Source organism: Xiphias gladius, chromosome 21, assembly GCF_016859285.1.
Source record: "Xiphias gladius isolate SHS-SW01 ecotype Sanya breed wild chromosome 21, ASM1685928v1, whole genome shotgun sequence".
Lineage (NCBI taxonomy): Eukaryota > Metazoa > Chordata > Actinopteri > Istiophoriformes > Xiphiidae > Xiphias > Xiphias gladius.
The window spans coordinates 16,132,062-16,148,126 of record NC_053420.1 but is presented as its reverse complement, the minus strand read 5'-3'; the positions used below and the strand labels follow the sequence as shown (position 1 = coordinate 16,148,126).

At 38.1% G+C, this 16,065-nt stretch overlaps 1 protein-coding gene across 8 annotated transcripts in view; it reads left to right on the top strand.

Annotated features, from left to right (window-relative positions):
• Positions 1-16,065, top strand: part of LOC120807540 (voltage-dependent calcium channel subunit alpha-2/delta-2-like) — a 38,807-nt gene extending 22,742 nt beyond the window's left edge. Inside the window, exons 14-40 of one of the 8 annotated variants that reach the window (XR_005709841.1) lie at positions 1,561-1,610; positions 1,796-1,885; positions 2,011-2,076; positions 2,526-2,600; positions 2,715-2,789; positions 2,998-3,069; positions 3,300-3,371; positions 4,604-4,665; positions 4,809-4,885; positions 4,976-5,036; positions 5,132-5,229; positions 5,323-5,413; positions 5,553-5,615; positions 5,735-5,838; positions 6,829-6,927; positions 7,119-7,210; positions 7,318-7,365; positions 7,884-7,955; positions 8,355-8,507; positions 8,588-8,640; positions 8,902-8,957; positions 9,436-9,559; positions 9,668-9,777; positions 9,910-9,992; positions 11,074-11,228; positions 15,298-15,347; positions 15,928-16,065. Coding sequence is in view for 2 of the 8 variants with exons in the window: in XM_040159716.1 (XP_040015650.1) it covers positions 1,561-1,610; positions 1,796-1,885; positions 2,011-2,076; positions 2,526-2,600; positions 2,715-2,789; positions 2,998-3,069; positions 3,300-3,371; positions 4,604-4,665; positions 4,809-4,885; positions 4,976-5,036; positions 5,132-5,229; positions 5,323-5,413; positions 5,553-5,615; positions 5,735-5,838; positions 6,829-6,927; positions 7,119-7,210; positions 7,318-7,365; positions 7,884-7,955; positions 8,355-8,507; positions 8,588-8,640; positions 8,902-8,957; positions 9,436-9,559; positions 9,668-9,777; positions 9,910-9,992; positions 11,074-11,169 (2,042 nt within the window). In the remaining 6 variants the exon portion in view is untranslated. Of the gene's footprint in view, positions 1-1,560; positions 1,611-1,795; positions 1,886-2,010; positions 2,077-2,525; positions 2,601-2,714; positions 2,790-2,997; positions 3,070-3,299; positions 3,372-4,603; positions 4,666-4,808; positions 4,886-4,975; positions 5,037-5,131; positions 5,230-5,322; positions 5,414-5,552; positions 5,616-5,734; positions 5,839-6,828; positions 6,928-7,118; positions 7,211-7,317; positions 7,366-7,883; positions 7,956-8,354; positions 8,508-8,587; positions 8,641-8,901; positions 8,958-9,435; positions 9,591-9,667; positions 9,778-9,909; positions 9,993-11,073; positions 12,367-14,459 lie in introns of those variants that run through there. The other 7 variants (XR_005709840.1, XR_005709843.1, XR_005709839.1 and 4 more) reach the window with 7 other exon arrangements.

Genomic DNA, 16,065 nt, shown 5'->3' with positions numbered 1-16,065 from the left:
AAGTCCTTGCTTTTTGTGCTTAGTCCAAACTGGATCATTGTTAGAAGTTGGACTTTAAAACAGTGGCACATAATGGCTGTGCTTTCCATTACATGGGCCACATGTAAAGTATCAACAGAAAATTGAGCACATGTATTTTTAGCTTAGCAGATAATCTTTGCCTAATGTACATACAGTGCAATATGCTGATCCTACTAATGGGCCTGGTTTTCAGATCCATGAGTAGTCCAGTATTGGTGCTCAAAAGGCTCTGTGTGCTCAGGCAGGGGTCAGTTTTGCCTCGTGTACATCAGATTTGCTGTCAACCGAGAGATCTTTCCCGAAGAACTCAAAGACCTCGTTTTCGTGAAGATTATGGCCCAGATCATTTGAGCACCTTAGAAAACCATATATATAAATTCTACTGTAAATATTAACAAGAATTTGATTGCTATGTATAAAACCCCTGAGAAATTGTCTTAAAAATGGTCCTAAACTTTGATTTATGAGTCAAAAAATTTGTAGTAAAACATCGGACATAGACGCTTTGTATAAAGAGGTGTGAAGTTAAATTTAGCTTAGTCTAAGTATGATTCTTCAGTGCTGACTGCAGAGTTGCAGTGCTGTAAATTAAGAACTACAATCATGACTACCCAAAATGCCGTCCATCAAGTCCTGAAACAGCCAATAGAAGGCCTCCAAAGGTGACGTGTGACTGCTGAATCACATCATCTCAGGTTCATGCAAACTTTGTCATGATTAAGTCTACCCATCATTCTTGTGTCCATCACTATATATGCTTCAATATATTGAAACATTCAAAAAGAAAGTTTACAGTATGTAAGGTATTCCCCCCTATAGGTATGTTGATAATATCAGATGTGGTATTTGGGATATTATTCATAAAAATCTTAAATGAGTTAAAGAATGATACAGTTAAGTGATCATCATCTGTGCAGGGAATAGTAAATGTTTGCATAGGATATGAAAGATGCTTAATTGTTGCTGATTTTTCTAAAGAGAGAACAAGAGGCTCAACCTAAAAATGAAAAAAAAAACTTTCCTTAAAAAAAATGATGGCAAGTTTATATATTAATAATCTGTTTAATTTGTCATTTCTAGTAGGAGACCTCTGGACCTCTCTTAAATTATTTGGGAATTGAGCCCAGTGTTTAACACTTGGGAGCATTTATGCGAGGCACTTCTTAATTATAATATTTTGATGCTTTTAATGCCAAAATGTTAATCTGAGCAGCTTTACACATGCTTCACACATAAAAACCTCACACACACATTGTTTCTATGAAGAAGAACCAGATTAGGGATCAGCTGATCTAATGGTCTTGACTGAACTGTACAAATGCAGATACCTCAGTTTTAAAGCTCGGTGTTATTCCTCTTTTAGCTGCCTATTTGTGGGATTTAAGTGGCTGAACCACTGGTCTAGTAACATCTAGTAAAATCTAGAATATTTATGAGCACCACTCCTTTTCTCAAATAGCATCACTCACACATGCTCCTTTTCTCTCTCTCTCTCCCTTTTTCTCTCCCTGTTTGTCTTTTTTCTCTGTTGCTTGCCAGGTTACTATTTTGAGATCCGTTCCATCTGTGCTATAAGGATTAACACCCAGGTGGGTTTGTCTAGTGCTTCTGACACAGCTGATACCTTTCCATTGTTTCTAGTTCTCCTTGTAGTGTTCACACAATCTGTAAAAGAATCTACTTGCATTTATTTACGCACCCATTCACCCTGCGGCCTGATGTTGCTGGTTGTTTCGAAGATGAAGCTGGTCACGTATCGCTTTTGTTTTGTCAGGAGTACCTCGACGTGCTGGGACGCCCCATGGTCCTGGCAGGCAGCGATGCCAAGCAGGTTCAGTGGACCAATGTGTATCAGGATGCTTTGGTGAGACTGCATGACCCCCATTGGTTGGATTTTATCAATCATAGTAAATGCTTTAAAGATTCTCTATATAAAAACTGAAAAGCTCATAATTTACATTATTGGGGGTATGTCTTTGGAATCTGTAGGGTCTTGGCATGGTAGTTACTGGGACTTTGCCTGTATTTAATCTCACCATGGATGGAAACTCACAGGTAACAAAATTGGCAACAACATGTCAGGTTGAGTGTTTTTATGTTAATGTATTGCAGGTTACGCTCACTGTTGTGTAATATCACAGAATACCACGTGACTACCTTTAAATCAATATTTAAATGTTTGCGAAAAACTGAATCAAAAGATTGATAGTATTCCTGTCTGCACAATAAATATTAAGCTACTGCCAGCAGCCGCTTAGCTTAGCTAACTTAGCTAGCTTAGCTAGCCTGGCTCTGTCCGAAGGTAACAAAAATACCAGCTCATCTAAAGCTCATGTAGCATGGTATTACACCTTAAGTGTAATAATTACACGGGGACTATTAGCTAAGCGAAGCTAAGATAACCAACTTTGCTTCATATTTACCATAGAGATATGAGAGTGGTATCAGTGTGTTTCCTAAATGTTGGACTATTCCATTATCTATTTAAATGGTTGTCTTACCAGAATCAGCTGATATTAGGTGTCATGGGAGTTGACGTTCATCTGGACGAGATAAAGCGATTGACACCACGGTACAATGTATGTACATCACATTAGCACCACTATTAGTCATTGTTTTCTTCAGTTGCACTTGTAAAGGACAACACGGACAGACACATTATCGGCACTTCTCACTTTCTGTGTCCTAAACAGCTTGGAGCCAATGGATACATTTTTGCCATTGATCCAAATGGATATCTTCTCCTACATCCTAATCTCCAGCCAAAGGTGATCTATATTGAACCTGACATAAAGCATTATATTTACACAGTGGGTAGTTGTTTTGAGAAGCAGGGAAGGGAGAAGCATTACAGGTCCATTATAACTTTGGGTTTCAAGCACAGATGGACCACAGTTCGTTGATAATCTATTATACCTGCTTTACATTTGATGTTAGTGTAATATAAATGTCTTTTTCCCACTCGACTCCTCTCAGCTTGTGAACCTCCCTGAACCTGTGACGCTGGACTTCCTAGATGCAGAGGTGGAGGACAACAATAAAGAGGAGGTGAGCACCTAGTGCCAAGTGGAACTGGAAAGTTCCTGGTTTCAGGCATTTTCTGTTCCTTGATGTCGTTAAGCTCGTGTTCAAAGTTATTACTGGTCCAGTGAACAACATTATCTGCCTCAGGACAATCTGCCTACCAGTCTGCAGTGTCGTGTGCAGGTAACTGAGGGCCATGCAACATGTTTATGTAACACGTTTCTGACTGATAACACTGTGTTATCATGCTGTAGATCCGCCGACAAATGATTGATGGAAGACCAGGTGAAATGCAGGTCAAAACTCTGATCAAGTCGATTGACGAGGCAAGTAAATTCTCTTTCTGAAGTGCTTCGCACATTTCACCTCTTTAGTCTGACTGTAACTATCATGTAGAGTTGACCAACATAACTACCAATGTTCATTTATCAGGTCTTATCATGGGTATGGTGGATATGTTAAAATAACAGTTGTTGACAATCTAGTTTTTTTGTAGTACTGGCCTTAATATCTCAGTTTCAATACAGTTGGTTACCGTTACATTTTACTCATCTGCTTCATTTTACAGATTGTAGACCTGATGAAAGCACGTACTCATACATACCATATATAGATTTACAATCCTGTTTAATGGGTCCATGACACAAGCTTCTCAGTCAGTTAAAACAAGTCCTATTTAACGTTATTATCCAAACTACCCATCTGGAAATGAGCGGTAAAATTCAAAAAGTTTAAAAGCCGAAATATTAATCATTGCAGAGCTACTTTCTAGGTCAACTTTGTCCTACTCTACTCTACTCTATTCTATGATGGACATTTGAGGTAATCATTTTCAACTTTCATTATGCATTTATTTCCAAATAAGTAGTTTAGATAACTGTGTTAATGGCCCAATTCATAATTTTTTGACAATTTATGAGTACATTTCTCATGCAGTTTTCAGAGTTAATCTGAAGAATCAATCCTCTTGTCAAGAAAAATAATCTCACCACATTTTGTATCTGTTCTCTTGTCAATGTCGGCTTAAAAGCATATTGTAATCATCATCTTGGGTTTTCTTTCTACAGCTCAAAGTTGAAAATATAAACCCATTGCTCTTCCATTTGCTGAGTTTACAAGTTTTTTTGGCGTAAAGAAAAAGCTGCATCTGTGTCAGAAAACAGGAATAAATGTAGGTTCTTTGTTTTAGGTGTTGTCTGGTGTTGGCCCCTACAGTATATTGAATGTGTCATAACAAGTTCCGGTCCTATGCTTTGAATTTTGGTCTCAACATTTTGGTCACAGATTAGGCCTTGAAATTAATTGAATCTCTCAGGATCGTGTTCTGTTGACTCAGCAGACGTATCCAAAATTAGAATGACGCTGGTTAGTGCAATGTTGATCATTGTGGATATGAAAGATGGGAAAAACTGCAATATTAAAATCCAGGCGGCAAAAAATCCTAGTCACAACCTCCACCAAACTATATTACACACGTTAAAGTAAAAATGGGTAAACTGTAGCCCATTTACTTTGGTTGCTTTGACTGAAGAGTATTGAAATATCTCCTTTACTGTAGCAATACATTGATGAGGTGTACAGGGGCTACACCTGGACTCCTATCAACGGTACAGATTACAGGTGAGTGGTCACAGTGTTATGAATTACAAATAATAAGCAACCAGCTGTGAGCACTGCACACAGGGATGGATTCACTCCTTAAGACCCCTCTATCTGTGTCTCCTTATTCATGTGTTTTCCTGTTGGGATGCCGCCACCTGCAGTCTTGGTTTGGTACTACCCCTCTACAATGAGTACTACATCCAGGCAGACCTGAGCGATGTGATGCTGCAGCTCCAGTGTGAGTACCAGGGAGGCAGAGCTTTCAGGTTTCCGTTATTATATATGAAATATGAAATAAACAACATCACCGCCTCTCTCTCTGTCACAGATATGCAGTCGCTGCTGCCCAGCTCCTTTGAATCATCGGGACATGTGTTTCTGGCTCCAAGGTGACTGCGATCTCTCCCTCCCTCTCTTCATTTCACGCTTTCTCTGTCTGTTAGCAGAGGGAAAGTTATTATTTATTTGTGGTCTCTCCTCGCAGGGAATACTGCCAGCGACTGCACCTTTCTGACAACAACACCCAGTTTTTGCAGAACTTCCTTTCGCTCATGCTGGATATTTCTCCAGAATCTGATGAGTGTGAGTTACTGGGCTTAGTAGTAATTTATCTGCCATGCTGGAGATATGCTGCAGATACACCAATGATTTTACTTGCTTGTCTTTTTGTCTCAGGTGACCAAGGCCTCATCCACAACCTGATTTTGGATTCTAGGATCATTGGGCAGCTGGCCTCTCGTGTATGGAAGAACAAGGACCTGAATTCGTGAGTCAGTTTGTTGTTGCTCAGTGCAGTGTCCTTACACACTATCTACTGTAGCAAAAAAAAAACAAAAACATCTTGTATTTTAGAAAGAGACATATCATGCAAATAGAATTTGCTCAATTAAAACTAATTCTTACAGGTACGGCTTCCTGGCTGTGTTTGCGTCCACAGATGGAGGAATAACACGGGTTTTCCCCAACATGTGAGTAAGATTGATATACTTACTCAAGCAGAGAAATATGACAGTAATCTCACAGATATTCTGTCTATTTTTTTTTTTTTTTCATAAAACATTTAATGAATTGTGTTATGTTTGTATAGAGCCGCTGAGTTATGGGAGGAAGATCCTGAACCCTTTAATTCAAATTACTACAGACGGAGCCTCGACAACAGAGGTTACATGTTCAGAGCTCCATCGAGATCCTGTGAGTAACTGAGCAAATGCACTTTATTGTACCAGACTTCGGTTTATCAAGTGAGACTACTCCAAATGTTGCTTAAAGGAATAGTTAGACATTTTGTAAAATACTTTCATTCTCTTTCCTGTTAAGAGATGGATGAGAAGATCAATACCACTCTTAAAATTAGTGTGCAAATATGAAGTTGGGGCTTGTTGTCACCATGAGGTTACCAGGCGGCCAGCAGAGAAGTTACCGCACCTGGCTGAGAAATAGTCCAGCACATAACCCAAGAGAGAGGTTTTTATAGAGCAAGCTAGCCTAGCTGTTTTCCCCTGTTTCCAGCCTTTAAGCTAAGATAAGCTAACTAGCTGCTGGTTGCAGCATCATACTTGATAGACAAGTGTGAGAGTGGTATCAGGCATCTCATCTAACTCTCGACAAGAAAGTAAAAAAATCAAAATATTTAAAAAAATGTGTAAATGTTCATATGGACGATCTGTTTTTAAACAATTGCAAAATATTTTAACAGTGAAGTGTATTCGTGGCCTTGGGATGAGTATATGTGACAAAATAATCTTGAATCAAGGTCCACTCACTAGCTTTTTCAGAGCTTTCAACCACATCTCACAGTCTTCATTAGTAAATGGAACTACATAAGTGACCTAAGTGTGGAATGTCTTTTTCCATTTTTGAACTGAGATCAGAGGTTACAATCTCTACCCACACATAATCAATGAGGTTACCTGAGCCAGTTCCATTTGCTGATGAAGACCGTGAGATGTGGTTGAAAGCTCAGATAAAGGTAGTTAGTGGACCTCGGGTTGAGATTATTTTGTCCTACAAACTCATCCCAAGGTCAACGAGTAACATCCACATTCAAGGAATTGTCAGACAGCTGATGGTTAATTTAAGTTAAACGTGAACTCAAAATGATAAATGCAGTATTCATGCGTGTGTGACATCTGACTGTGAGCTTCATCCATCTCCTTAATTGTGTGTTTTGTTTATGAACAGCCTTGGACGACCCCGTAGGTGCGGAAAACGGCACTCTTGGAATTCTGGTTAGTTCAGCTGTAGAGGTCAATTTAGGCGGCAAACTGCTCAAACCCGCAGGTGAGAAAATTACTTCCCTGTGGAAAAGCCCAACTTGATGTGGCATATTGTGCGATGTGAGATTCCCAGAAGTATCAAAGATGTATTTCAGATATTTCAGTGACCTCTGCTTTGGCTTATTCTGTTTAAAATGCTGCTTCATGCCCCCTTGTTACTGTATTTGGTCTGCTCCTGTGCATCTCATCACTCAGTGGTTGGAGTGAAGCTGGACTTGGAAGCATGGGTCGACAAGTTTAAGATCCTGGCCAGCAACGTGTCAGACAGTCGACAGGGCTCGCACAAGGTTCAGCACAATGTCATTATTTACTAATAATCATTAATCGCCCAAATAGAACTGAATTTACTTTAACAAAAATGACATATTGTCTCATTACACATTTTGTTAAACAGTGTGGACCATCCAGAAGTTGTGAGATGGACTGTGAAGTGAACACTGATGTAAGAACCTTTTTTTTTTTTTTTTTTTTAAATTGTAGCCTCAAATTAACACAACTGCTAGACTGTAGCAGACCAGCAACCACAGCCAGACAGTGTCATCAGCTGTTCCTCCTACATGTCTGATTCAGTCAGTCAACTCACAGATAAAAGGAACACTTGGAAAAGCTCACATGTCCAGTGTAGTTAAAAAAATCCACAGTGCTGCCCGTATGTATGGAAGATAAGGAGGGTGAGGATGTTTCTGGCTGTGCCCTCAACTCGTACCTTGTACAATATTACACTGTGAAAAACCTGAACAGAAATGATCACTTTTTATAAAAAGTCCAGTTTTGACAAAGGAGTCATGAATGGTTAAAGTTACAAATAAGAAAGTAGTTTTTTTCCGGTATGAAATATTCATATACTCTACTGTTAAAAAATATCTTTCAGCATGTATTAAGATATTACAGTAAACATAAAAAACTGCTGCTATGTGTGCAGCTCTCTTGATGTAAGCTGTACTACTCTGTTGTCTGTAGGACCTCCTCTGCTATCTCATTGATGATGGTGGGTTCCTGGTGATGTCCAATCAGAGAGATCACTGGAAAAAGGTACGTCTGTGTGCAGTAATGTGCTTACTGTTGTACATAGTAAAATATACACAGTACGCCTTATTTCATTTTTTGATGCCAAGCAGAGGTATCAGTGTTCAAACTCATGCTTTCAGGGTCTTTTGTTAGCGACATGTTGGATATCTTTTCAGATTTTACAGTGAATTAGTTTTTGGGGTTTTGATCAACCCGGACGGATTTTTGGTTTCTTGGCAGCCATTAGTATTGTATGTTTGTATCATGTCTCTCACTGGATCAATAAAATATTCAACTCAACTGAACCCAAGAACCAGGAGACGAAGGAAACAAATGGAAAAGAGTAGTAAACTTTATGTTAAACCACCATGTGACGCTGTTTCCCAGGCGTTACTTTCTTTCCTTTCTTTCATTCCATCACAGGTTGGTCTTTTCTTCGGCGATGTGGACCCTTACCTGATGCACGCACTCTACAACAACTCAATTTTCAGCCGCCGTCAGTCTTTTCACTACCAGTCTGCATGTGAACCGGTCAGCAGCAGCCACACCGGTGCAGCACCAAGAGGCATCTTTGTGGTAAGAGACGACCTGCAGATTTTATATTATGGGACAGTTTAACATTTGCTTTCATTTCTTACTGTACTCTGTTTCTGCAGCCGTCCATTGCTGACATCCTCAGCTTGGCTTGGTGGACATCTACAGTGGCATGGTAAGACTTGTTTACTGCAAATCAAATGACACCAGGAGCATTCGAGGTGCCCTTTAAAACAATCTTAACTGTGTCCAGAATTCTGCACGTGAAACCATGGAGGGATTTTTTTTTTTTTTTTCATGCTTGGCATTTGCCCCGCTGTGCTCAACTATTTTAAGCTCATTATTACTGTAGCCGTGACATGTGTTCACTGTTATTTATTGATGTTTCCAGAATGTACTTCCTTTTCAACTAGTCGCAATGTAATCACTTTTTCAGGTCTGTGGTCCAGCAGCTACTGTATGGACTGGCCTACAACAGCTGGCTCTACCAAGGTTAAGCAACAACTCAGTTTGTGTGTCTTGAAATTTCTGCATGAACCGATCGATTAATTACTTTCTGTTTTGATTTTAAAAAAAGGATATAAAATTGATTTTTTTTTTTTTTTTTTTTTTTTTTTTTAAAGTAAATTCTACAGAAATCTGTGTGAAAATTGTTTTAGTATTTGTACTTCATATTTACTTTCGGGGACTCACAGTATAACCAAAGCTTATTTGCATTTTGGCCTTATTTTTCCCTTCAAACTTCCGTTACCAGAGACATGTCCTGATCTATCCTCATTAAAAGAGGACTTAACAACAAAAGGGTGTCCTTGCGCCAGACAAAAATAAACTTTTGGATAAATATGTACATAAAATCTGGGTGAAAATTAATTTAAACCAAAGTACAACTACTTTTACAACTAAAATGACGAGCTTTAGGAATATTTTACAAATGCTGCATATAATGCTGAATTTATGTGTTTTCTTTTAGATGATGTCCTAGTTGAAGGTTTTGAGACAAAAGAAAGCAGCTGTGTGACCATCCAAAGCCAGTTCTACTTTACAAACACCACCAATTCCTACAACGTGCTGCAGGACTGTGGAAACTGCTCACGGTGTGTTTTTTCTGGAGCGTCAGCAAAATAGGTTTGCAGCGTGCTTGTGCTCTCAGACCTGTACTGTACATATGGAGTCAGCAAAATATCCATCACTGTCTCTTACAGGCTGTTCCACGCAAAGCGGATAGAAAACACCAACCTGCTCTTTGTTGTTGCTGAGACACTGCCCTGCAGCTCCTGTGAGATAGAGAGATTGACCCAGGTCAGGACAGAGTGTATCCTTTCAGCGCTCGCACAGTCTGCGGTGCTTTAATTTTATGCCGAAGTTGGAAAGCTCATCCATCTTGTGTGGCAGGTTGAGTTCACTGTTACTGCTCCTGTTATCTCCCTTAACTAAAAACACACAGTTCAAGAGGAGAATCCATGTGAAGTACTGAGCAATGCACGATATCGTAAAGGCCCGACTTCCTGCTTTGACTACAGTGCCTTAGTAAGTAGATAGACTTTAAGTGTAAGGCATTATACTGTCAGTTTCCAGTTTATTAGGAACACCTAGCTAAATTGAATGATTGAATATTATTGAAACTGTTCTAGAGTTGTGTTAATTCAACTGCATGATGATTTTGGAGGATGTAGTTTGTGGTGCTGTTGAACTATATTGCATTATACAGAGAGTTGTTTCTGTTGTTTAGTCTACACTTGCTGATATAAATGGTTTGGACAAAATGATGGAAACAACTGTCTGTAAAAACATATTTTTGCAAGCCTATAATTAATAATTTGTAGAGAAAATTATTCTCACAGAGAGTAACTTAATTTTAACAAACAAAAATCTATTTTTTGCTTAACAAAATTGTTTGTGTGTTTACTATTGTCCGTGTAAGCACATATGTCACTCAGTTTTCCACATTCGCCCTCTCTCAAAACCCTAGTTCTGTAAAGTTACTTTCTACTTAGCTATCTTTTTTTAGCTAGCAAACCAAATATACAATAGTTAACTAAGCTAGTTGGCTACCTGGAAAATCATTAATATAGTTTCTTTAAAAAAAACAAAAAACAACTGAACTTTATCTGTTCCCCGATATTTAAATAGATCTAAAATATGAGTGTGCTACATCTAATTTTTATACAGTGGTTAACATGCAGTCATTAGTTTTTTTAAAGGAACTACATTAATGAGCTTAGCTTAGTTAGCTAATGCTTATGTTGTAGAAGTTAGTTAACTACCAGCTTAGCTTGTCTGCCAGCTAAGAAAGTGCAGAATTTCATAAAGTTCCTAAAACTCTCTGTGTAACCAAAAGTGTATTTAACTACTTTGCGGTGGCTTTGCTGTGTCCTAATCCTTACTATTCTCTCTGTGCTAAATTATTCTTTGTATGATAATAAATCTCTACAAAATTAAATTTCTATCGAAAATAATCGTTTCTGTCCTCACAATGTTCCATTGCATGCTGAGGACTGAGGCACAAATTACAAAAATAAGTGCAAACAACCACGAGTGTATTCTTGATGTATAAGTGATGTGCCATTTGCTCTGGAAAAAGAGGATTTATTGTGAACTCTCTCTGCAGGAAAACACATCAGAGTGTGGACGGGGTCATTCTCTGCAGTCCTCCATAGGAGTCCTTCTCTTTATTCAGCTTATTCTGCCGCTCTTTCATCTCTGACACGTGCAAACGCTCCGACACCTTTCGTCTCTTTGGGTTAAGGCTCGGATCTACTGAAGGTCAGATCAAACAGCAACTGCAAAATTTTTCTTTTTTTGATCTACAAACAGCACACAGCACATTGTGCTAGGGGTAAAAAAAAAAATACCTGCCTTATTGCTTATGCATTTGTTAGTGTTTCGGCGATTGAGTGCAAAATATAGGCAAAGAATGTGTTAAGCGTGCATGCTACTTACACTATGACAAGCATGTTTGAAATTTTTTTCACACGGGCTCAGTCACATAAACAATCACCCAAAAAGTCAGGGAGGCAGCTGAAATTGTCTTTTAACGGACCAATAAATAACCAACAGATGTCAATCAGTTTTTTATTTTGAATGTGGTTGTGACATAGCAAAAGGCCTAAAAACTCAGTTGGATTCATTTGTAAATGTCCAGATCTTTTACTTAAATGAGGTTGCAATACCATAGTGTAGAAATATTCTGTTACAAGTAAAAGTGAAAATTTTACTAAAGAAAAAAGTAGCAACAAAATGAACTACCATTATCAAAATTATGTATGATATGACAGCAAAAAAGTCCCTGTCACTGTTATATTATCTTATCATGCATTATATCAACAGATTATTCATTAGCATCAAATGGAAATACTTAAGGTAAGTACAGGAAACTGCATCGCTGGACCCAAATACAGTACTTGGGGTAATGGTCTACATCTAAATACAGCACTGCTCACGCCCTGGCTTTAACTCAGAGGACATCTGTGATTGGCCGAACACAGTTGAGTGATACAACAATTTTGATGAGACATTTTTCTGAGTTTTTAGATCTTTCATCGTATAGTATTGTCGAACAACTCTGAATACACTTTATATGAATTTTTGTTGGTACGGATTTACAGTTTTCCATACAGTACAACTGCTGGGTTAGGCTATCCTAGGCATTTACACAACTGACAATTTTGCATTGTGCGCATCACACATTAAGCCAACTGTTATAAAATGAAAAATTAAACAAATAGACGATAAGAGACAGAATCGGCTGCCGGTTGAGCTTCATGGTTCAAACTCCCACCTGTAGTTTGCTCAGATGCTGCTTCTGCTTCTGTCGGCTTCAAATAAATTATCTGGACCTGTTTTCTTTTGCATGTGCAGTCCTGGTAAACATCTTTGCACATAAAGGAGCTGCTGCTCTTACAGCTGTCAGTGATGAAACATCTGTGTAGTTTCATTGTGATACAAGGATTGTTCAAGTCAAGGTTTGTTTTGTTGAAATGCTTCCGCAGATACTCGGTATGATCTTGAAGTGCTTCCAGTCAAGTTGCTAAAAGATGTAAGACCAAAATCATCAAACATTAATTGATTTTGTAAAGTAGTAGTGCATCCTCAAATGACAATAATATTTAGGAACATGTAACACTGCACAGTGTTTAGTGCAATAATGCTGTTATAATTAGATACTTTCTTCTAGCACTGATATTCGGTTTATGATCAAATAAAGAGTAATTTACGTGCAGTGTCATCTATGTAGTCTTATAGCACAAAACGTGCAGATGTCTTTGTGTGGCCGACATGTTTTTAAATGTATTACATTCGTTGTTTGGTTGATGGGAAACTCTTTGTCCCTGTTTTTGTATCTTGTATGATCACTATTTGTTAAACCTGAATTTATGCACTTATGTATGCTTCTGTATGGGGAATGTAGCTTTTGAACAGCTTTTGGTGTTATCAATATATTATTAGTATGTGATGCTTTCGACCCTCTGTTGAGATTCCCCTGATGTCTCATTGAAAGTGATGATTCTCTGTGGCAGAATATCTTCATTTTATCATGCATACCTCGTCACGACAGTGAATCTGATTCAACCTTTTACAAAATTACGAAGCTGTAAGACGTAGTGGTTTAGTCACAGCGATCTGTCTGCCCCGTACTGAAATTATGGGTTTATTGCTACTTGAGCTAGAAGTGTTGCCCCACGTACTAGTGTACAATTCATTTTATTTATTTCAGGGTTAAAACCCTTTTTTTCTGTGTGATCTGATGTGTTTATGTATGACAGTTTTAATATTGACCCTATAAAACAAAAATAATACAACATATATTCAGGCTGCAACTTATGAATATTTTAATTATTAGTTACTCATTGCCCATTATTTATTCTCAATTAATCAACAATTAGTCTTTTCGTCAGTAAAATGTCAACAAAATAACAAAAAATGCACTTGACTATTTCCCAGAGCTCAAGCTGATGAATTTAAAAGATTTTTTTTTGTCTGCCCAACAGTACAAAACGCAAAACTATTCAGTTTCAAGTGATATAAACAAGAGAAAAAGCATCAAGTCCTCACTCTGGACAAGCTGGACCAGGAGTATGTTTGGCATAATTGATTATATTCATTGATAAATCGTTTCAGCTCTTAAATATATTTTATGTATAAAGCTCTGCAGCTGTATTTGAAGTTCAAAGAATGAGTAGGGTGTTCAGTAACCTGACAGGCTGTTTTTACCAAACTCCATTATTGCTTAATTTGACAAACAAGGATACAGCATAGGTAATGTTTAAAAACACAAAAAAGACATAGACATACTCTGCGTGGAATAATGACTTGTGTTTGATATGATTTTTCCTCAAAAAATTTAAATTTCTTAAAATTACATCTTCTCCTTCCTCATCAAAAAATCCAGAATCTATGAATATGCAAATATTTTTTGTTTAAAAAAATTTAACGACAGGACACAAGATGTTTCCTACTTTACCGTGAGGTCCATTCTCTGTGTGTGTTTGCACTGGAAGGCTTCAAGTTTCCACATCCTACTTGAATATTAGACAACGTCCAGCTCCAAACTAGTTGTGATGTCACAAATCATGCTAGTATATACAAGTGTCAAAGTCCAATTTAAGAAGAAAGAAATTTTCGCTCCTCAAAAGACGTTTGTGACTATAAAAGTGTCCGAAAAATGCACATACATCACTCTGTAATAAGCAAAATAACAACAAGCAAAATATATTCCTGCGTGGAGGGAGACTTAATGTAACTGTGAAGCAACAAAAAAGAAGACGACTTTGTAACCTCACAGTGTATCAGCGTTTGATTCAGAAGGATTTATGCATGATAAAATCCTGAAAACATTCTCCCACAGTGACTTATCAGCCCTTGACTCTGGATGTAGACTTAGTGTGGGATATTTTTAAAAAGCTTTTTTGACAAAATATTTGTAAAATACCTTTTTTTTTTCTTTTTTTTTTTTTCTTTTTTTTCCCCCCGTCTGCCTGGTGTTCCACCCTGCAGTGCCTTGTTGCACTCGTTTTGGACGGCAGGAACATTTGGATCTTACCTGTGGAAGTTCATCCCGCGGGCCTTGTGAAAGACACACTTGAATTTCAAGGGTTGCAATGGCTCAACTCTAAATGGACTTCTCGGTCAGCAAATATAAAAAAGATGCTCTTCATGAACTTAGGAAGCCTTTTTGAAGAGCACAACATACATATGTTGAGCAGCTGGCCTCCCCTCCTGCCTTCTCATGGACAGATGTTAGTCGATGCGATGAGAACAAACCCTGCTGCCCTTCTGCTACGTGTCGTTTATATCTACACTGTGGTTTAGCCTTGAATCAAAGCACAGACACTGTCCATTTTCATAGATTTCTACGGCGTCCCATCTGCACACTCTATATTCTTTACCTGAAATGTTGGAAACATGTACTTTTCCATTAGGACTGACTGAAACGAGTGAATGTTTATGTACAGTATACCTACTGTTGCGCATCTCCGCTGTACCCAAGCATGGTGGGGATCTGGAGAAGCAGACTAAAGCTCAACACTGTATGGAGACCTCAGCAAAAACACTGCTTACAAAAAACTAACAACAGCAACAACAACAAAAGCTTTTACTCTGAGACCTGCAGTATTGACGTTAGGTCATACTGCATTATTCAAACAACACTGTTGTACGTCGAAGGAAAGATATTTTGTGGAACTCTTTATAGCCTACCATGTATTACTATTGTTGAGGTCAGTGTTGTAGTTTTGTTTTAAATTACCAGTATTTATTTGCATGGTATTTTTGAACAATTTACAGATTAGTGTACATAGCCTGATGGATATTTTACATTCCTGTCCACGTCCAGCTCTCCAGCACAGTGGGGAGAAGCGACGGCGCCCTCTGTGGATATTTCAGGTGACGTGGAGGCCCCAGAGCTCTTTGCAGTGTGTAAATGAATAAAGATGAAAGTTTGACTTCAGTGAAGCCTACAGTAACCGTCAGTGTTTGCAATTTAGGTGTTTTGCTGCAAGTAAAAGCACAGAGAAGTTTAGAGTTATGAGCAACATACTGCCTGATCAAACCTTTGTCATTTATTTATGAGAAATGTCTGATAATGATTTATGCATTGAAAGGCTTTATAACAACCAAACAAGGCCATGGCATGTGTGGGGATGCCCCTTTATTAATGAACTCTTTATGAAATAGGTTTAAGTGTTGCTTTTTTAATTTATTTGTGTACTCTTTAATTTATTTGTTGATTTATTTGGGTATTGTAAATAATATCTGTGTCAAACAGAAAGGAGCTGAATGTGATTGAAGCTTGCGTGAGCACAATAAGCAGTTTACAAGAAAATCTGCAAAACAGACAAAAACAGATATATTTACTGTATGTCTCTGTCCTTTTATTTACTGAGTATCAAAAGATAAGAATGTTAATGTTTTTGCTGTAACTTTGCTTTTAATTTTGCTGACGTTGTTGTTTTACTCGGGACAGTTTCCTCTCTTTGTGCCAGTCTCCAACGCCACCTCATTTTTGTACAGACGATGTGAAGCAGTCAGCAGAGGATGAAGGTTAACTTTGTAAAGACTTTGTGAGTCACATTACAAAATGGATATTTAAATGTTTATATCT